Genomic DNA, 21,849 nt, shown 5'->3' with positions numbered 1-21,849 from the left:
AAATAGTGAGCTGATGTGGTGTCACACCCTTTAAAGCAGACGTTTATTGAACAGAGGTTGTGCAACAGACATTTGAGGTACATGATATGAGTTATAGAGGAGGGGGAGCAGGCGATTTGAAGGGAAATCTACACCATTGAAACTTCCAGAAAATTTATGACTGGATGCCACAGGTCTAGCTCGAGCCATTATTCTGTGGGAGTTCCAGTGGTGCACACACAATATCTTTAGACCAAAACACACGTTTCTCACATACAGAATCGATATTTAATGACATTCATAGTGATTGTGGTTATATAAAGCAAGAACTGTACTTTGGCCATCATAGGAATGCTGTTTTTGCCCCTCGCTTGCACACAGTCAGATGTAGCACCAACACGGACATTAGTGAACATGCTCGAACTATCTGCGGTACAAAATCCTCAAAGAAGCTGTTGCAACGTCACGGCGCTCCCCCTCCGAAAGAGTCCAAGTGGAAGCCTTGCATATTTCCGGTTTCCCCATCTCACCGAGCGAGTCGTTTTCCAACTAAAACAGCAACAAAACATGCCGTTCTTTTCTTTCCCCACCGTTTCAGGCTCCCTAACTGCAGAGGTATAGCTGATGAATTTTGCGTTTTTTAAAATCCAGTAATCCTGAGGTATCGGAAATACCACTGATGGGCAGAATGTGACTGAAGAAGGAGAGCAAAAATAGATAAGGGGGAAAACGAGACATGCTATCTAAGCAAACGGTCAAACTGTACAATGAACATTTCCAGTCGAATACTCGTTTCATGTTCTTCTATCACCATCTACTTCGGTTTCTGAATGTATCTCTTAAGCAGTAAAATAATTATATTATAATACAAATGTTTATAAAATAGCAGCACACTCAAGTGACACATCACAACTAAGTAATGTTATTTTTTTGTATAAATGAAACAAATTCATAGCTTTTAGCAGCGCAAAAAATACAATAAAATATTGACACTTTTTTTTTTTTTGTCGTTGTCGATGTCTTCAGTCCTCCTCTGTCCTCTCTTCACTTTGGAATACAGTATCTCTAAGTCTTAGAAAAACCCTTTGTGGGTCTGGTCACCCCGTAAAATATTATCAAACACAAATTGACAAAGGTGGTCTCAAAATAGAACATATGCAACAACATATTGCAGGAAGAATCACAAGTTTGGGAGAGAGCTTACGTCAGGAAAACAGGCAAAATAAAGGGGTCATACCAAATATTCAGATGGGGGACGATTTGGCAAACGGGTCATGAAATCGCTCAGTTTTACTGAAAATCATCCGATCCCCACATTCACACTCAGCAAAGTTACACATGGTCATGGAAAAACAATAAAAAGAAGTCAAAGACACCTTGCTGTGACAAAGCCACGTGACCAAACAAAACAAAATCAGCCGTCTCGCTTTGTTCTGCTGTCTGCCTGGCAGATGAATCCCCTTGCTAATGATTCGAAGCAGCAAAGCTCACCGGGGAAATGTGTTCACTGACAGACAACTGGCCTGGACGGGCGCTACGAAAGCCAGCACCATAAACAGAAACAAACAAAAAGGAAAGAAAACAACAACAAAACAACAACTGACCAACCACTGCGACACGAATTCTTTTTTAAACAAAGGCGTTGCTTTATCTTAACATTGCAAACCTCATGGCCCTTTAAAGAACATGTGCAAACCTGGATGTTAAGACCACCCTTGCTGGTAGCGCCCTGCCTCCCTGGCTGTGATGCAGATAAATAGAAAGAAAAATTCAAGTAAAAACAAAATCATTTCTTGACATTGTAAAAGAAAATCGACTCGACCCCACAGATCAGAAAGCTGTGTGAATTCATGCTCTTATTTCTTCAGGATCTAAATCAACTTGCAATTTGCTTGACTGGGAATGTTGTTTTTTTGTTTCTTTGTTTGGAATGTGCTTATACGGAAAGTCGCAGGAAGCCTTTTTTTAATTTGACTCCTCCTTTAAAGGCAAATGACTGACGATTGGGAAACCAGCCCTTCAAAGTAAACCAAAGAAAAGGCTAATGAGGAAAAAAAAATGAAACATCTATTCACCTCCAATCACCATCCATTTCAATTTAATCATCTCCTGGGGAGCATGTTTGCAAAGTGCTTTGCCATTAAAATCATACAGGGGTGTTGAAAACAACCCTATGCGGTACTCCAGATGAGCTTTGACAGTTATTGTCATCCTCTACCTCCCACCCCTAACCCCCCCTTCCCAAAAGATTCCCCAACGCGTGACCTGGCAGCGTACGGTCTTACTTCCTCGTGTCATTTCCATGTAAACGGAAAACCAGGAACATCTTTGTGTGTCGTTGTAGGCATCCGTTACAAGACGTAAGTACTGACGCCAGCCACGGATACCGATTTAATTGTTCGTCATCTTCCAGCCACTGGCTGTACGCCGCCCACGTCTCCTACACAGCAGCAAACTTCTGCACCACTAAAAACTAAAACCGTCTCTGTCCCGCCACCCAGTGCTGTGCCTCTCCCTCAGCCTCCGCTCATCTCGCTCTGCGCTCACCGACACAGAAGAATTAAACTTTCCTCAAGACTCTCCTGCTTTCACATGTGCCACGCATGCTGTGCACGTTCCATCCAGACACAAGAAACACCTCATCGCAAAGAACAACCAACGTGCGATATTTCATTATCGGAACGGCAGTAATAAACAAACGAGAAAGATAACGGCCTCTGTCGCCTCACTCGTGGTCCACGCACACAGGTTTATTGTTGGAGAACAATGAACCACGATACACTGTTAATGCACGACGGCAGTGACGTAGCGTAGATGCCCAGTTCTACGGATGGAGAAAGTATATGTAGCCTCGGCTTGCTCCGCTGTCTTTAAATACAGAACTGTAAGCCTGCGACTTTATTCAAGTGCCTTTCGCTGTAGAATCACTGTTAACATCGACACAGAATCACACACTCAGACACGCACACAAAAACACGCTTGCATCCACAAACTGACACGCACAAGCAGCCAGACAAAAGGAGCTTATTGATCTCTACTATTCATTTCAAAATACGTCCAATGATAATAATAATAACAATTGCTAATACTACTGATAATTATCATCATCCCGGGTCTTCCCTGATAATGCGATCCACCCACTTTCAGCAAATAGTCTCACGGCTTCCTCAGTCGCACCCTCAGCACACAACAGTCGAGGAGCTCGTTCAGTAATGGTGACAGTACTCGTAACGCAACGATAGAGAAGCCCCAGTGTGATCCCGTGTATGCAATTTCCAAATAGTTTCCGTCTCAGCCTCATTATCAATCTATAGTTAAAATATAACTTAAAAGATCATACTATACAATCAGGCAGAATGCAAATATGATTGGCTTCCCTTCTGGATATCCAAGGCATCACAGAGCTTCATCTCGGATCAAATTTGATGCATTTATGCTATAACGTCATCGAAAATCTATTCTGCGAGCAGGTGTTTTCGACTTGTAGAACAGAAAATCTACACACATAAAAAACTAGCAAGCATTGCTGTCTTTTGTTTTTAACATTTTTACATTTTGTTCTTTTTTTCTGCTTTTAAGAAAATTGAGTTTTTTTTGTTGGTTTCTATTTTTGTTTTTGTAAATCCTGTGCAATGATGCCCTCTGGTGGTTCACAAGTTGACATCGCGGACGTCTGTGGGGGTGGAGGATTGATCCAGCTCATCCAGGCCTTTCCCACTCGGGCCTCTCTGAGTTTGCTGCTGTTGCTGTTGCTGCTGCCGCCCTTCGCGTAGGCTGCTCACCAACACGCGCTCGATTTGCTCCTGGCACTCTTTTAGAACATCCTGCAATGCAAAAGACAATCGAGAGGTTACATAAAATTCTTTTTAAATCTGCAGTCAAGGAAGTGTGTTTTTCCTGTTTCTTCATCAACTCAGAGTTCCAGTTTGGTACGATCGGGCACATTCAAAGCGAGACTTTATCATGAAACTAAAGAGCAAACCAGTTCTTTTACTTACAATTTAAATTTAGAAGTTAAACCTTTAAATTTTATATCAAGCTTAGTCCAGCATGTAACACAAATATTATGCCCTATAATATTAATCTGCTGTTCAGAAAGTGCTTCGGCCATGATGACGGCGTCTCGCTGTGGACAACAGATTTTAAATGACAGCTGACTTTCGAGCTGCTGCTTCCCAAAAACAACAGACATGGGCCAGACCCAAGCATTACATCAGCCCACCAGGGTTGTGCAGCGAATACCATCACTATCGTCCTCATGTAGCCTACACACATGCACCGGCATGCACACACACACACACACACACACACTTGCATGCATACCTCTGCCCTCCCCCATCCAGCCACCCACCACCTCTGCTGTTCCCCAAAACACACAAAACCCAAACAGGAGTCGTCTTGACAACAGCGGCTGAAAACACAGGTAGTATTAAAGCTATGTTAATTACATCCACCTCCTGTGGGAACACAAAGGTGGTGCTTTTTTAACGAGAGCCAGTCTGTGCGCCCGCCTGCCTGCAGGGGATCCATCTGAGACCCAGCCGCATCGACTTACACCATCAAAGGCCACCAAGGAAAACTGAGAATCCACCTGGGAGACAAACTCCTCAACAGCACCAAGGACTCTTATCCTTCCCCGGGAGAGGGTTGAGAGAGAGGACAGTGCAGCGCAGTAAGACGGGGGTAGGAAGGGGGGGTTGGTGTAAAAGAGTGCTGAATGGGCTGTTAGCGTCAGAGAAAGGTCAAACTGTTTTAAGGAGGGTCATTAAATACCTAAAGTACCTCAAAGAATCTTTAGTCCAGGGAGCTTAAACTAATTATCAGATTTAAAATGATGACATATGAAATTAAAAAAATCTGTGTTGCTGCAAAACAACAACAATGATATCATGTACCATAAGGTGCAGGTGACCAACCATTAATAATGCACATGAAGAAGATGCCAAGTGTACTTTGCAGAGCTGATTGACTGAGAAACCTTTGGCCTGAGAACAAAATGCTGTAGCTAACAGAGAGCTAACACTGCTCTCTGGTGGTAAAACACTTCAAAAACAACTGAAGCCGGGTTGCTTCCTTTTAGTTCTGTGCATGCATATGCATGCATGACCTGCGCCTTATAGCACGAGACATCTGTGGGAATCATGACTGAAAACATGGGTGAAAGTGTACCGCTTGTGGAGCGTTGAGGCATTCTTTAGAAATTTACAGCTAATTTAAACCTGATGGCCTCAGTCCGAGCCCGTTACAGCCTCTGGTGCAGCGGAGCCTCGATGAAATAGGAACCGGGCCCTCACTCACGTCAGAGCTGCTCTTAGGGAGCTGTGGCAAAAGGTCACAATGTCAAAGGTCAAACAGCACGACACATAACAGAAGGAAGAGGATTTATATACTATGTGAAAAAAGAAGACATTACAAGGCCACTACCAAAATACTAAGTGAGAGCTCCCTTGACATCTTAATTCTACCAGTTTTTGACTCAGTCAACGTGGACTGATCTGGGCTGCACGCCTCTGGGCAAAGACTTTCCTCAGCATTGGCTTTGACATGGAGGAAACCCCACCAGAGTCTGTCCCTTAATCTTCTCCAGAGGGTGGCCACTAATGTGGGGGTGTGTTCATGCACACATGCAAAGTCTTCCCACCAACATGTGCCTCATTGGTCATAAAATCTCAATTCCTGTGAGAAAATGGACTCAAACGCCGAACATGTAAAGGAACTGCTTGTGTCCTACCGCAAGAATGCACGCCTTCATTTCTTAAAAGACATTCTCCCCCCGTCTGCGCTGCTCTTTAGAGCGGCAGTTCGGATCCCTCGCCAAGCCCCGTGGGCTTTATTTGAGAACCTTTAATGACTTCAGTGTGCGACTACTGGAAACACCGATGCTGTTTTCACAGAAGCTCTAGGTACTCGGACAATGAAGGGGCCAACAGCGCTGAATAAATTCACCATGGGACGCAGCGTTGCACTTAAGCATCTTACTTTGCAGCCTCAAACCGGAAAACACATGACCACCTCTGATCCTCGCGTGTAGTCATAGTCCTCCCTCTGCCCACCCCAAACATGCATCATACTGCAACAGTCTGTCAGTCTGACAAATCGTGGCATGCACTGTATCCCTGGGCGGCCTTTGTGACACTGGCAGCGGGAGGAAGTCGTGCAGACAGACAAAACCAAAAGGAAGAAATGTGTGAAGCGTGGAATGTGTTTTAACTGCTGACTGTACCACACAAGACAGTGTTGGCTACTCTGGGAGGAATTGGTGGTCAGACAACTGAAACACACACACAGGCAGGGACGCACTACGAATCTCAGGGAATCTGAAAACAAAATATCCCGGGGCTGACGCTGGAAATAAGAAGTCACCACATGACTTGAATTTCCACAAGTTACAATAGAAATGTGACCTTTCCCTTTCTTTAGCCCGCATGCCTGAAACACCACAAGTGGTGGTGCCACAGGCTGTGCTAATAGATATAATCCATCGTAATAAATGCATCTTTTATTACAAGCATTTTGTCCCCAGGAAATAACTGTGATTAAAAAAAGAGAAAGAAAAACAAAGGGAGCAATGGGAAAATGTGTTTCCAGTGTCTTAGCATGTGACCCCGGCTGAAAAAAGATGAATGAAAGACTGAGAGAAAACAATCAAATCTGGGAAGCGGTGCTCTTAAACCCTCTCCTGCCTCCGTTTCCTGTTTTAATCAATCAAGAGTAAACGGAAACCGATCCGTCTCCTGCTTTAAACTTCTACTTTTCTGCTCATCTCACACACAAACACAGCCCCGTCTGCTCGCCCCACAAGGCCACACCAGGTGTTTGCGAGGCAACACGCATTCCTGCAATGGCCCAAAGATGGTGACTTGGCCCTATCGCATTTCCACTGGAAAACCGCAGCTTCTGGATACCACAAATGCCAGCAGGGTGCCAGGGGGTGGCGTTGGCCACGGCGCTGTTGGCAGCAGCAGCTGCAGCGGTTGGCGAAACTCGCTCGGCCTTCATATTTCGCCTGGCTCTTTGGCCGAGCGGCTACGAGTCGCTGCTCGCCAGCCAAAATCACACGGGGTATGTTACGCGTACTCTTTTAGACTCGTACCACCTCGCTGGTGTCTGAAGTCTAAATGAAGGTAGGGTTGGTCTTAGGTTGCCAAAATGACACAAAGAGGTTGAGCTTTTGTGAAGGTAGGGTCGCTGCTAAAATGACACAGCATTTCCTCTTTTACGAAAGCCTGCACGCTGAGACTGACAAAGGGCGTAAATAGGACTGACGCCACTTATTAATACTGACAACTAATTCTGGGCAGTGAGATATTTTGCCCGTGTTGCACGTGGTGCACGAGCCTGATGCAAGGATCTCAGGAAAATCTTTTAATACCCTAAGCTTGGCTTGGCAGTTCATACTAAAGCCCTATATGTTGAATTAGGACGGGCGCCTTCTGCTTTTTCTCCCGTGTTTACCGCGAGCCGTGGCTTGTCTGAATCCAGGAATGTAAGGAGTTGATCGCTGAGACACAGCGCCACTTAATTCCCTCGAGTCTAAGACCTAGCAGCCTAAAACACACTGAGGCCCTGTGCTGCTGAGGCCAACTATTTGTTTTTCCTCAGCTGCTGAGCGAGACTTCACACAGCTCGCACCAGAGGGAGCCATGCTCTCCAGCAGCGCTGCATTATGGACCATAGGAGGAGACAAGAGAGGGCCGATTGTCGCAAGGGAGGCATAACACCCCCTCGGTGTCCTTTTCACACTTCAACAGCTTTCTTCCACCTCCTCCTCCCCCTCTGCCTCCTTTTCAGGCAGAATTTAACATGCCACGACCGATGCTCGGGATCTGTGTCGTGCCCCCTGTGCACTCTGCACACAGTTTAGATTAAGTCTGCCATTACTAACCAAAAGACGTTTTCATCACGTTAGGTATTAGCAGCACTCCTGGCAAGGTGGTGGTTGTGGACCTGTGCTCGACAGCTTACCCTACGGGGACTAAAGAAGAAGAACTTCACAGGTTACGCTTCTGCCCAGCTACTCGTCTTAGCAGCAAACTACAGACAGACAAAATCCTCTCTCGTGTATGATGAAAGCCAGGAATCTCAGAGTTAGCAGGGGCCCTGCCTGTGTTTGGACGTAGCTTATCCTCTGGTGCAACATTCACTGTACCCAGGCAGCCGCACAACAGCTTCACCGGCCTTCCTGTCAGTTACAGAGCGATTTAGAGGGAGCTGCTGGACTGATAGAGTTTTAAAGACAAGTCATCGAGACAAATATCGATCATTTCTTTAAATGAATACATTTTAGCTCAGTCTCGTGCTCATTTTTATTAAAATTGGCAGTAAATCTCCCCTAAAATATGCCTGTGGGAAGCCAAATCTCAGTGACATTTCAACTTTTGTCTGTTGCGCACACACAGCCTCAACAAACATGTGGCATTTCTTAACTTGCCATGTGCTTTCCAACAGAGTAGCATGTTTGGTCGGGCAAAAAAACAACCCAATTACTTGAGAAAAGCAAAACCTGTGTGTTTCAGTGGTAATAAGATAACTTAAATGTGTCACTTCACTAGAAATGTCTACTAAAGACTTCCAAAAGTAAGCTTCCAGTGCAGGAAACAGCTGATTAAGCACTGAATCATAGTTACTGTAACACTTGTACTCTGATAACCAGTTAACATATAACCGATGTCTGCAGAGACACTAATATTTAGTCATACTGATTAAAATATTACTCAGCAACAAATCCCCTACATTCCAGATGTAAGTATTAACTCTTAGCGCAGGAACACGCTGGATATTCAAATCGATCACTTACTGATGCACGAGCTACAATGATAAGTAAACTTACCACTTCTGTGTTTGTAATTTTTGCCAGCAGGTCCGTCAGACTGTCACCCCACTGCGACTGGTCGGCTGAATCGAGCTGCAGGCCGCAGATCGCTGCCCCCACGCTTCCTGTAGCGATCATGGATGGAGGGTACATGGCGAATCTGAAATCTGTTAGAGGAATAAAAACGTTTGAGTTAAATGTGAGTTTGTTAGTCTGAAGTACGGGCGTATGAAGTAAGGAAGCACAATCTTTGGTCAGGTGGGTGCATGTATTTACCACTGGTTTCTTTACTGCACTTTTCAGTTCGCAGGGTACAGATACGGTATGATTTAGTAATCTAGCAGTCAGCTAATAAATACTCCTTGTATTGCACCGGCTATGAACGCTGGGCTCGCTAATGACCAGGGGCCTGGATAATGAGGGTTCACTGGGCTTGTAAAGGAGCTGAAAAGCAACCACCCTCACCCCGATGCAGTCCCCCTTTCCCCAGCCCGGCCCCTTTTCTTCCATCTCCTGAGTAAATCGTGTGCTCGCTGAAAAAAGCCCCATAGCGCTTGGAAAAGAAGGAATAAAGAGGCTCAGTGCCTTTGCCAATGCGCACTGCTGTAGGTCCTTTTTCCACGTGTGGTCACAGGCGTGCGTCTCAAAGACCAATAACCTTGTTAGCTCCCCTCGCTGTCATTCATAATGCAAATGAGACAGCTTGTGAACGGGCCAGAAGCCCGAAAAGGCAACTGGCATACAGTGAGAGAGGGAGACAGACAGACAGGGAGAGGTTTTCTCTTCACACACACACACACACACGCGCACACACCTACACACACACACACACACACACACACACACACACTACCTTCTGTATTCTCTCTTTATGTCTTGCTCAACTTCTACCTTTCTTCTTGGGTAACACATGGCCTGCTTGGACGGGCCAGTGAATGGCACACATGCCGCCGTCTTTGTTGCTACAACAGGCAGCGGTTTGCATTGGCGGCCCTCCTATCTTTTAGCATATTAATAGAGTGGCGGGCCTATGAGAGGGAAGGCAGAAGAGTGTGACTCCATTGTCCAGAGTCATCACCTCATTTCACCCAAATGAGGGACGCGGCATCCATCCTCTCGCCACCGATTCCAATTCAGCTAGACAGGCTGCACAAAGACCCTGGCTGGACTTGAGGACAGGGGCTTGACAGGGGGGGAGGAAGATGAAGAGGGCAGCGATGGACGGTGCGGTGACGAGGCAAGCAGGAGAAAAGAGGGGAAGGTCGCAGGCGTGGTGGGAGGAGGGGGAGCTAGACGACTCTGCTGCACATCACTCTCGAGTCTGCGTCCAGACCCTTGTGAAGTTTTGGAAGAAGAAAAGACTTGCCCTCCACTGACCCTCACCTCCTGCCTCCCATCCAACCCCCCACCCCCAATCCCTCCCCGCAAGTATTTCTCTGTTCCTGGGCCACCTCTGGGTTAGAGGAGTGAGCAATGGGGGCATAGAAACAGCCTGCACATTAACATATTGCTATATTCAATTGCAAAGCAAACTGCGTGCGATGGCTCTGAAGGAGATTTTTCTTCCTTCTTCTTTTTTTTATTTGGAATCAAAGAGGTAGGCCCTTTGATAGCTGCAAAGGCAGCCTCTCACTGCCTTTTTAACATGCACAGCCAGGCGCTTTCTCATCTTGTGGGCTCAGTGTTGACAAATAAATGAACTTATTATACACCCCTGTGTTAGCCGCTGGGCCTCTGCCAAGGGGGCGATTTATTAAAGGCTACCTCGAGCCAAGAGGAAAGAGCGCACAAAGCCCCTCGGCATTACATCACTGCTGTAAGAGCACAACTTTCTATAGAGGACTGAGACGACAAAGGCATACAAGGATTTACTGTAAGTGTGCAGTGAGCGCAGAGCGACAGGCGAGGCAACAGACACCTCAGCGACACAGGCGAGAAACAATGCGCCGATGCCTGCGTGCTTTCAGATGCAGACACACACTGACCCCCCCACACACGCACGGCACAGATGTTGGTTTGTGGGAGAGCTGAGTGGCAGGCAGTGGGCAGCAAGCTGATTTTTCGCACTCAAGACAAGACAGGTCTGTAGCAGAACAAGGACGTGCGCGTGCAGCCGATGCGGGCTGACACTCGGGCCTGGTGGCTGCTGCATGTGGGGGGAAGAATGGCTGTATTTTAGGAGGCCCTCATTGATATTCATGTTGAGGATAAACAGTGTATGTAGCTGAGTGGGGACGCCTGCGATGGAAAGCTCCCTGTGAGCAGCGGCTGGCTGGCCCGGCCTGCACGCCTCTCAGCCCCTTCAATGGCCCTTTCTCCTCCCTGTGCCCCCTCGTCTCCATTCCTCCCTGTTCCTACCCCATGAAACTTCATCCTCGGGCCACCGGTCGCACATTCTCCTGCCCTACATGGCCCGCTCCATCTGGGTGGCTGCAACGCACACCACGCACATTAAAATTGTAAATTAATTAAAGTTGGAAAGTTGAACAACAGCCAAAGAAAAAGACGGATTTACCCTGACCTCTCTTTCCACAGCTATAAATCAGCTTCTTGTATTCTATACATGTAGCGCTTATTGAACTTGTTTATTAAGGGAGCGCCGTTACGAGGACACGGGGTTTGGTTGACTGATTAAGGTTAAAAGCAAACATCTCTTTAGGACTGGCATGACAGTATGTTTCACCACTAACACAACACAGACCGTCAGCCACAACGACCTCTGTGGAAAGCTTCTCAGAAGACAATCCACCTACCGCGGCTGGCCGAGGCCCACACGCCGGGTTTTTTCCACAAACGCCTAATTAACAAACAACAACTTGATATTTCTGTCATTTCCATTGCTTCCTGTCTGGCTATCACTCTGGAAACAAACTAAAAAACCCAAACCTGTGAGAGTTGCACGCTCTTGCTCAGAATTTTATGTTAATTGTAAGCTGCCCTCTTAGCCTTTCACTATCACATCCTGTGTCACAGCTGCAGTCTTGAGTAACATCAGTGTTCAGGAGCATACAGATTCTGAGTGCGATTTTTCTCCCGAACATGGTTACAGTTTGGATTAAATCGACTAAGCTTCATTCAAAAATCTCGGGCTATTTGTCCCTTTCAGATCATATCGTGTGGACTATTGTAATTCAGTGTCTGTACCCAATATACTGTCACGCTGCTCCATCATTACCTCAGCAATCACCACTAATTCCCTGCTCATTGTTAAAGAACGAATAAACAATCTGTAAACATGATCTCGGGTGTGCCTGACAGACAAACCGAGGCACAGCCGGTCTATGTACCGTGCACCACTCTCCTCTCACAGAAGCATCGCGTCGGTGCAGACAGGCCACAAAGTGACGCTCAGCCACAGATCAGAAGTTTAGCTGACCTCGGTGGCAGCTCATATCAGCTGATACCCTTCTATGCATCTACTCGGCAACTGTCATAACATGACACGCCATTTAAGTTGCATTAGCGTGCCAGCAGTTGTAGCACATCTGCAAGCTGCTTTGCAACCCACCCCCTTTGCCTGCTGTGTCTTAACCAGTCTCATCTGATGTGATCAATGTGAGTGATTCTTGTTTTCCGTCTGAATAGCAAAAACAATCTTCCGTTTAGTGTATCGCTCCTGCAACAACCTCAAAGTACTGTCGCAGTAGTTTTGATTAGATCCAACAGTTGTGAATATTTTCCTGTTCACGTGCTGCTTTTGAAATAAAGAACTAAATCCCAATGACAGCATTTAAAGGCCGTATCAAGTAGCCTTTAAAGAGGAAGACAAAAATTAGGGGACAGTATGCTGAGAAAAATGTTGAGGTCAAACTATCTGGAACCAAAGCATTTACTTTAGTACAAATATTAGTCTTTGTGGTTAACATGACGTCCGAGAAAAACACGTAAGATTTTGATTTCTAAACCTTTTTGCTGGGATAATTGTAGCAGCCGAAGCAAAAATGTCTGTGATCTCCGGAATGACTCAACCAGCCGCAGGATTTATAGTGTGGTGCTGATTAAACAGCAAGGTGAAGAGGAGAACTCAGGACGTGCCACTCGATGATTCACCCTGTGTGTCACGTTACTGGGCACATACTGTCAGGAAGCCTTTTCCTGCTTCATCTGTTGACAATGCAGGCGGACCGGACATGATTCCTCACATCAGCGGAGCGTGCAGGGAAAGGATAATTCGCTGGAGAAGGTGGCTAATTTGTTCGGGTTCTGACTCATCAAACACGGAGGGGATTTTATGTAAACAAACACCAGCAAAGCTCTTTTCATTGAACACATCTGAGATGAATCATCCATCTCTACAATGCTGAGCCCAGGCTGGAGGGGATTCTCCGTGCCACAGCCGCTTGGAGTCGAAGCTACAAGGAGCATTCCTGCCTCTGGACTAGAGAGACTTAACAGGCAAAACAAAAGAAAGAGGGCTTGTGAATCAAGCTGCGACATTTGAGCTGTCACCGATTTATAGACGCAGCTCGTAGAACTCAGAAAAGGCCAAAGAGGCCGAAAGCTGCCGGTTTCCAAAAAGCTAAAGCTGTGTAAAATTGAAACATTCCCAACATGCAGGTTGGGAATAAAATTAACGGAATAATACCAAAGTTACACTGGAGTTGAAAGTAAGCACGGCTCGAGTTCCCTCGTGTTTGTCAGCTAGTGAATCATTAGTTGTCCCGATAAACTAACCAGTTAATCATCAAGTCACTTCATACGTAGTTCAAAGACACTTCCACATACCAGCAATAAGTGATCAAATACTATTCGGAGATAAAAGAACGAGCGCTCATTACTTAGATCCCAACTTGTAGCGAAATCTGCATTGTGTCGAGTCTCTCTTGGAGAGCGTTGCTGGCCCGGATCCAGAGATTTCTTTTGATCAGCTTCTGTGACCATTGTCACCATTCCATGCATACCATTACAGAAAAAATGCACCCTGCCAATATGGCAAGAAGATGGGGCTCAATGACCGCAGCAGACAGGTTGGGCTGCATCTGTCTGCCCCGCGCACCCCGTCCATTCTCCCACTTTAACTCGATTGAATAAGAATAGAAGAGGAAGCTCGGAGTGCTCGGTGTCTGTGTCTAGGAATGGAGGTTCATAATCTCCCTTAATGAGCTTGTTTCTGGGCTATTATCCGGCAGCCTGCCTGAGGGAAACGCTGGTGTTTCCTATCAAGTGGCCCTGCAGCGCTGACCCTCACATGGCTCTGCATATGAAATGTAAGGGCCAAGCCTTTTGTCTCCTTTCTCCCAGTCTCTAGCTGAGCCCCTGAGCCATTTGCATAGTCCTGAATGGACCAGCCAATGTTATTAATTAATACAGAGCCAGCCTGCGCCACCTGACAAAATCCCACCGAGTGGCCCGAACGGAACTGTTTCATCAAAAGAGAGGAGCCATTAGGAACGAGAGGCCTTATTCTCCTCTTCTCTCTCGAGAACAGAGAGCCGTGGTTTTACGCGTGTTTTCTTTTCCCGTAAAGGGACAGCGGCGGTGGGACCAAGGCCACAGGTGACCCCGCTGTCGACCGGCTCGTAAACGTAAATCCTCCCGAGAGAGAAATCCTCCTGCGCCTTTACCTTCTCAACTCTGCTCAGAGGATGTCTTTGAGGAGGATTCTCACCAGATAACCCAAAGATTTACAGCTGGGAATGTTTCACAAACGGGGTCTCGTATTCCCAGAGATCCTCAGATGCACCAAACCGTTGACTCACTCGTGCTGTATCTTTCCTCATTTTGCCCTCACGTCGTGCTTGCCTGGATACGGAGCGCGTACACAAATAAACGGCCCGATGACGATCCAGAGCTATCTCCACAGCGAGTCTCTCCTAGAATACAATGTCAGGAGGACGATTCTCGTAAATTTATTTCCACTGCCTCATTGAAGCAATTACGGACAAAGTGCGCGCCGAGTCTTTCACAACGTTGCTTGGGGAATAGGTCTGATCACTGACACGCTGTCATTCCAAACATTAATCCTCTGGCAAAAATACGGGGTGAGACAGGAAAAAAGTGAGATATGAGAAAATTGAGGGAATTGGACAGAGGACACAGGGAAAGTATTAAAAAATGAAGCGTCGTTTCAGACTCTGCTGTCTGTATTGAATCCATTGCACAATCGGTGCAGGAGATCGCCTCATGCTGTGATTACCCGTCACCTTCCACATGTCTATTCATCTAAGTGTACACACTCCTCCCAATGTTGTCAGCACAAGGAGGTGTTTCCCGTGTATGTGTGTGTGTGTGTGTGTGTGTGTGTGTGTGTGTGTGTGTGTGGGTGGGTGGGTGGGTGGGTGGATGGGGAGGGGGGGTTAGTTAGCATTCCTATTTGTGACCTGCAGAAAATGAAGCAGCTGTTGGTGGTGGGACTTGCTGACCAGTGAGGGGGGGGTGACAAAGAGCATTATTAAGGATGACTTGTGTGGTTATCCAAAGTAAACGTTCGCACAAAGTCCTTGAGCGTGTCCAGAAGCAGTGGAGGTAGGTGCTGCTCGGTGACCGCATGGCCCTGCCTGGTTTGTAGCTCTGATCGTGGTGACCTAGGAGAAATCTGCCCTATTGCAAACGCTATCATGTCCTCCAGCTGCAGGGCGTGGAGGCGTGAGAAGTTAAGAGGGAGAGAAAGAACGTAGGAAATTTGAAAACATGACATGCCTCAGAATTGGCAGTACAAAAACAATACACTCCTCTGGCTCTGACTCCCCTCACCCCTCTTGCATCTTTCCCACTTTGACCTCACTCTCTCTTCATATCATGTTGAGGCTCTCGTTCCTCCCATCCCTCCCTGCATGTTTGATCTTACGGGAACCATTCACCTCAAGTGTAAAAAGACAATGGTCTGCCTGCCTCCACCCTTGTCCGTTTGTCTTTTCGACCCCCTCAATCAGGCTTTGAAGTGTTACTTCAGAGGCCGCTGAAGGCCGCTGGGAGAAGACAGATGATGGATGTCAGACCTAAGAGGCTAACACTGAAATCACTTTAACGACTAACGCTTTTCTTAGGAAGAATATTTTCTCACTGAAGGTAAGGCTAGCTGTGACTGGCCCATAACAGATCTCCAAAGAAGACTTTGACACGGCCCTGAAAGAAGAAATGGCAAATACAACACTACAAAGTATGCTAGCGTAAGCCATTAGCGCTTGGTTTGATTTGTCACAGATGAAAGAAAATAGATGAAGGAAAAGATACTGTCATCTTTGGACTCAATTCGTCCAGACTGGCTCAGCGATTTATTGCATGGAATCGAACCGAACGTTTCCTACCTGTGGCACAGAGGGCAATGAAGGTCTGGACATGTTTCCGAATAAGTGCCAGCTTATCCTCGGGCAGCGGCAGCCTTCTCACGATGTGCTCGATGAAATCGTTCGGTGTTACTGCTGCCAGGTTCCACTTCAACTTCCCCAGGACCACCAGTTCCCATTCCTAGAGAGAGCGAGTAGAAAAGGGATGGCTGAAAAACAACTCAGTGACACAAAGTACACGCCACATTTCAGCTGCAGCTCTGCACTTTTATTGTTTAGCCAGTTGCGCTTGAGCCAAAAGTGTGTTAATGTGACATACAGCGGCGAGCATCTGGAGGTTAAGTGTTATTGTTATTAGTCTCTGCTCGGCTGGGCCTGGGACACAGAATCACCAGCAGTGCCACCAACCCAGGTGACCTGGCATCACTGTCTCCCTCCCTGTTTGTGTCTGGCATGTGGGGACTTTCCTAAAGAGGCCCATCAGAGGCTCTGCTGTGTGAGCGCAGAGTGAAAACGGATAAGCAGCCTATGTCTGTTGAGCACAGTCAGCATTAAGTATGTCATCTCTTATCTCAATATATCAATCAGAATCCTATTTATACACTGCAGCACTTAGTTGCTATATTTTTCCACATAAAGTGCTTCGCAACATGTCGATGGCTTGTGGAAAGACTGAAACCCTGTTTGATTAATCAACATCTGACTCTTTCATTTAGATCTCACAGCAGAATGTGCTGACACGTGCTCATCCATCTGCACGTCTGTGTAAGACGGGGTGCGGATACTAGGTGTGGTGTTCTCTTTTCTGAGACTGCATTGTTACTTTCACTTCCTAGAGGAGGAGGTGATTAACGAAAGAGCTGGTGACTAATTTGGGAAAAAATTTCAGCGGTTTGGTTCCGCACTGCAGCCTTGTGACTGGGAGGATGGATGTTCTTCATTTTCCCTTTAAGAAGGAGAGACCACATGGACTCGGTCATGGGACAATTCAATATGGCCGCCCCTACTAGCAGCATGCATTTTCCTAATCAAAGTGACCTTTGTCAGTCATGTCATGCTTTGCTATCTTGCTGATGTTTGAGAAACAGAAAAACAGGACACGTTTTTGATGAAATTTGGACTTTCATAAAGTGAAACCCGTCTTCTTCTGGCTACAGCAATGTTTTTGTCTATCGTTGATCATTAGCAGCCTCCTGCTATTAAAAGGCGTTTTCCATCGATGACAGTACGCAACACTGAAGCCGATAGCAATAGCTGCGACAAACCTTGCAACACATGCTTTATGCTGACAAGGGTGGCAATCTGGTATCACCCACTTCCTTCTGCTTACTGCCTTCCTCTGGTCACACCTTCTTCGTAAAATTGTGGTTCTCTTTACAAGAAGTTCTTACTAAAGATGAGGACAAAAAAACGATCACATGCCCCGAGCAGCTGATCTGTTTCCTGTATCTGCGTGTCAGCCAAAATACTGCCTTATACAGAAACACAGAAAGGAGGCCTCAGCAAACCAGTTCAAGGACTGAGGGCTTTGTCTCCAGTCTGAACATGAAGGTATCAGAGACGGTTTTTTGTCAAGTGCAGCATTGCATGCAAATGATTTCAGCCACAGCAGCGCATTTTGTTTTTCTTTTCAAAATAAGCTGTTTAAAACTGGAACTTTAAGACGTTGGCTCGGAGTCGGAACCTTCATTAAAGAAATGAAATTGTCATTCCAGAAAATTATGGGAAAGCAACAAATCAACAGCAGCTCGTCGGGAACTTGAATGTACTGCAGCGGCAGTCTGCTCAGTGGGTAGAGCCGCCAGTCAGGCAGCAAGGCAGGCCTGCAACCATCAGCTCCGTCTGAATCATAATATGTGGCCTCTTTCACAACATGGGTGGGATTGGCTGTTGTTTACTGAGGAATGTTTATGTAGCACCACAGAGCAGGAGGGAAAATACTTATCTGATGTGAAACTGAGTTAATTAATTGGTTTGCCAGCACAAAAGAGCTTATATTCAATAAATAGGACACAGAATAGTGACTTTTTCTGTACCATCGGTTTCGTGTGCAGTTTGAATCAGAAATAGCAACTCGTGACCTCACGTCAGAAATGTGTGCATCCACAGTTATTTTTGGACACCAGCTAAACTGTAAAAGGCAAACTTGAATTTCTCTGTCTCTCCCTCTCTAGCTCACAGGAACAGAGAACTTTGGCTCCAGTTCAATATGACCTCGCTGATCTGTGAAAAATATCTACCACCAGATGGCGATGGAGACCACCGCACAGGCTGGAAGGTTACTGTAAAGCCTTGAGGGTCTTATACAGTAAAGAGAGCCCTTGTAGAACAATCCTCCGCTTTCCTGCGCCTTTCATGTCTAAAGCCTTGACAACCGATTCAGTGAAATGGGAACAGCCCCCATGTCGAGTATACGTCACCTTTGAAACTTTTAAATAAGGAAATACTCGAGAACAACCGGATAAATCCCGGCTTCCAAACGTGCTCTGATGAAGAAGAAGTTATGTAATATGTTTAACCAGCTGATGGTGACAATGTGAGTCTGCAGATGTGTTACTGCAAACTGTGTGAAACACGTAGAACTGTCGCTTACCAGCAGCTCTTGTGGTCTGATGGAGTTATCTGTGTAGATGCAGAGCTTCTCTGCAGTTAATGGACGAGTCTCTTTCAATTTGGATGCAAGAAACATGCACACTGCTCCCAGCAGCTGCAGGTTACACTTTTTGGTGGGTACCACTGCTAGAAATCTGTCTAAGTAGTTCATGGCCAAGGGAAAAACTTCTTCCTCGCACTTCTGCTCCTCACAAACCTATAAGGAGACAGCACACAAGGCGACAACGTTGACAACACGTGACTTCTTTTTCAGCGCTTGAAACGTATATAAAACTTTTATGAAATAACGAAACAAAAGAGTGATCACATAAGAGCACATTTAAAATCAATGACACACATAGTTGGGGCTCAGCCAAGAATTTGCGCCCAGCCCAGATCTGTTGCGACATCACACAATAATTCGAAAGAAATTATTTCACAAAGACTGAAATGACTTTAAGACACATACTCTCAATAGGCTCGCATTCCTGAGGTTCATTCACTAAGAAATGAATTCAAGTCACAATCAGCCGAGCCAAAAAAACACCAGGAAAGCGCAGCACACGGAAACACACTTTTTTTAAACAGTCGTCATATTTTCATAAAATATTTAAAAATAGAAATAAATTATCTGGAGCGACTTTCTTCACACCATAATGTTCAGGAGACTCTTCCACATCATATCCGACAATTCCTATCCGTATCCATGCGCGATAAATATCAAGAAAATGTCAAAATAAGAGGCAAGTCGCAAACGGCTGGTGTGGCGTGCCTCACCGCCGAGCCGATATAATTATTTCAAAAATTAATTAAAAATCTCCAGTGCGTGAGATTCTGACAATATTTACATGAAAATAAAGAGGAAAGACTCCAGATTGTTTAGAGACGGCTGTTGACCAGAAATATTTGACGGATCGTCAATAAATGAACAGAAATCTTCGGCAAGTCACTGGAGACCAAAAGAAGCGATAAGGCCCTCGCCCTTCCCGACATTTAAAAAGATATCTAAAGCGATCGCAATGCTTTTTGTGATCGAGTCTGTATTTGGTGGACACCTAAGACCCTCTTCTGTCATTACCGACGGCTTTTAAGCGCTGTTACTTTGCTTTTGACACTGTAAATCCTCTTAAAAGCACTCCTATAAAAACCAACATGGCGATACAGCGCAAGTCAGCATTGAATTGGGGGAGTGCATACGTGTGCATGAAAATATTCAGCCTATCTAAAATAATAACATTAAATAATCAACGGGCAACATGTGCAGACACCATGTGAGGCAGATAAAGGAAATCCTCCGGTGTCACAGATGGCACAGCTGGCACTTTCGTAAACGCAGCGATCGGACTTTAAAAATGGAAAGAAATTGCGTTAAACGGCACCGACGAATAATATAAGGAAATGGCAGTCGGAAATATGAGTCGTATGTCATATGTGCTCCTCGGAATATTTCAAGCATTGCTCGATAAAGAAATGAAACAAATCGAGAGGCTTTAAAGTCGAGCACGGAAATAATATGTCTTGTCAGCACTCGGTGTTTCGCTATACCTCCAACATCCAAGTGGCCACCATTCTCCTCATGAACGGCTGAATATCTTTCTGGACGCCTTTGAAATAAGAATATTGGGGTAAAAACCTCTCCTCTATAGTCAACAAGCGCTGCAGGACTCTGTCATCGCACAGAAGATTCGGATCGGGACGAGCTCGTATGATGGTGTCCATTTCGAGGCAGAGCAGCTCCATGGTGCTGGTGTTTTCACTTAAGTTAAAAAGTCGGATTTCGCTTTCGGAGACGTCAAAGGCGTATTGCAGAGCGAAAATGCAAAAAGATGGCAGGAAAAGTCTTTTAGAGGCATAAAAAGCGAGACTGCAGGGGCTCCGTAAGAGTAGTCCTGCCTCTCCTTGTTGAGAACTTTTTCCTCTCTCCCCACAGCTCGCCTCTACTTTCGCTGCCTAAGATCAGGCGCATTTAGCCTGCCCTGCGTCCGCCACTGACGCAACTGCATTACCTCTGTATAGACACAACAAGCTGCATTCCAGTCTCTCTTTCTACTGTCCTGCTGTGAAAGACAACTTTTACCAAACTTGATGTATTTTAGATGCAGATGCACAACAGTGTAGGGGCAAGCACAGAATACCACCATCCAACTATGGCCACGTTATTTTACTAACTGGGGTTCAAATAAGCCAATTAGAGTGATTCCTTTGGCTGCGTTAAAGCATTTAGCCTACTGACAGTGCATTCAGGTACAGTCCTTGTGTGCATTTTTATTGGGGAACTTCTTGTTGACGCTGGTGCCTGATGAACTTATGATGATCGTTACAAAATCAGGATATAGAATTGTTACAATATGTTCATTGTTGCTTTATTATTGCACATATTTTCAGCATCAAAAGGCACCCAGAAGTCAGCTTTAGTTGATAAAGTGCTTCAAGAGCCCTCTTGTGAAAATAATTTGTATATTAGCTCAGATTAGGGAGGCAATGAGAGAACTAATTTATTGATGTCTGCCACTTTTTTCATTGCATTGCAATGGACTCAGTGAACCTTGGTGCAGATGTGATGCATGTAGATACTGTAGGCAAGCAGCCATAAATACAAGTTAGCACTTAAAGATGCACGCGCACGCGCGCGCGTCCGCATAGACGCCAAACCCGCCAGCGCACATAGACGGACACACATCATCTTATACTTTTTTTTATAGCCGCCACAAAGCTGCTTGTGGTTTATGAGATAACTTTCTAGGAAATTTCTAGCAGCATTGACTTTTTTTTCTTTTGCATAATCTTCTGTTAAAGATAACACAAAGATGAGACGCGCTGGCTTTGCACAACATAAATAATATCAACAGAACCCAAAAATCACTATATATATATATATATATATATATATATATATACACACACACACATACACACACACACACACATATATATTTATATACTTTTAATTAGACTTCTGTCATCATTTACATGGAAAAACAAGCAGGTGGAAACGAGAATGTAAGTCGTTGAGCAGATAATTAAAAAAATGACTGCCAAATGATTTAGCCTCACATACAGTCACAAAGAGAATCTGCATGGGTAAATATGTTAATCCCCGTCCCATTCTTAGTCAAGTTCAAAGACCGAGCCGTGAAAGAAACGAGACATCAGTGCATCAGGGGAAGACTGGGGACTGTAAAGTCCTCAGAGCTTTAGAGCTGTTAATTTCCATCTGAAGCTTGCTGGCTCTATAGCAGT

General features: G+C 45.6%; 1 protein-coding gene across 1 annotated transcript; it reads right to left on the bottom strand.

The window, feature by feature from the left end:
• Positions 1 to 26: 26 nt before the first annotated feature.
• On the bottom strand, positions 27 to 20,569 carry ccnd2a (cyclin D2, a). Its single transcript, XM_063480169.1, has 5 exons — positions 20,155 to 20,569; positions 18,611 to 18,826; positions 16,039 to 16,198; positions 8,810 to 8,958; positions 27 to 3,803 (listed from the first exon to the last, which is right to left on the bottom strand). Exons 1-5 carry the CDS (start codon positions 20,347 to 20,349, stop codon positions 3,630 to 3,632), a joined length of 894 nt encoding a protein of 297 aa, XP_063336239.1. The 5' UTR covers positions 20,350 to 20,569; the 3' UTR covers positions 27 to 3,629.
• Positions 20,570 to 21,849: the final 1,280 nt, after the last annotated feature.

Source organism: Pelmatolapia mariae, linkage group LG7, assembly GCF_036321145.2.
Source record: "Pelmatolapia mariae isolate MD_Pm_ZW linkage group LG7, Pm_UMD_F_2, whole genome shotgun sequence".
Classification (NCBI taxonomy): Eukaryota; Metazoa; Chordata; class Actinopteri; order Cichliformes; family Cichlidae; genus Pelmatolapia; species Pelmatolapia mariae.
This window is presented reverse-complemented; position numbering and strand designations above follow the sequence as displayed.

Bases quoted from the DNA above. Each gene is read 5' to 3' on its own strand.
- ccnd2a (XM_063480169.1), bottom strand. From the start codon at position 20,349: ATGGAGCTGCTCTGCCTCGAAATGGACACCATCATACGAGCTCGTCCC. The intron at 16,199-18,610 runs GTAAGCGACAGT...CGCTCTCTCTAG, and splicing joins TCAGACCACAAGAGCTGCTG to GAATGGGAACTGGTGGTCCT. The intron at 3,804-8,809 runs GTAAGTTTACTT...TTTGCATTGCAG, and splicing joins AAATTACAAACACAGAAGTG to GATGTTCTAAAAGAGTGCCA.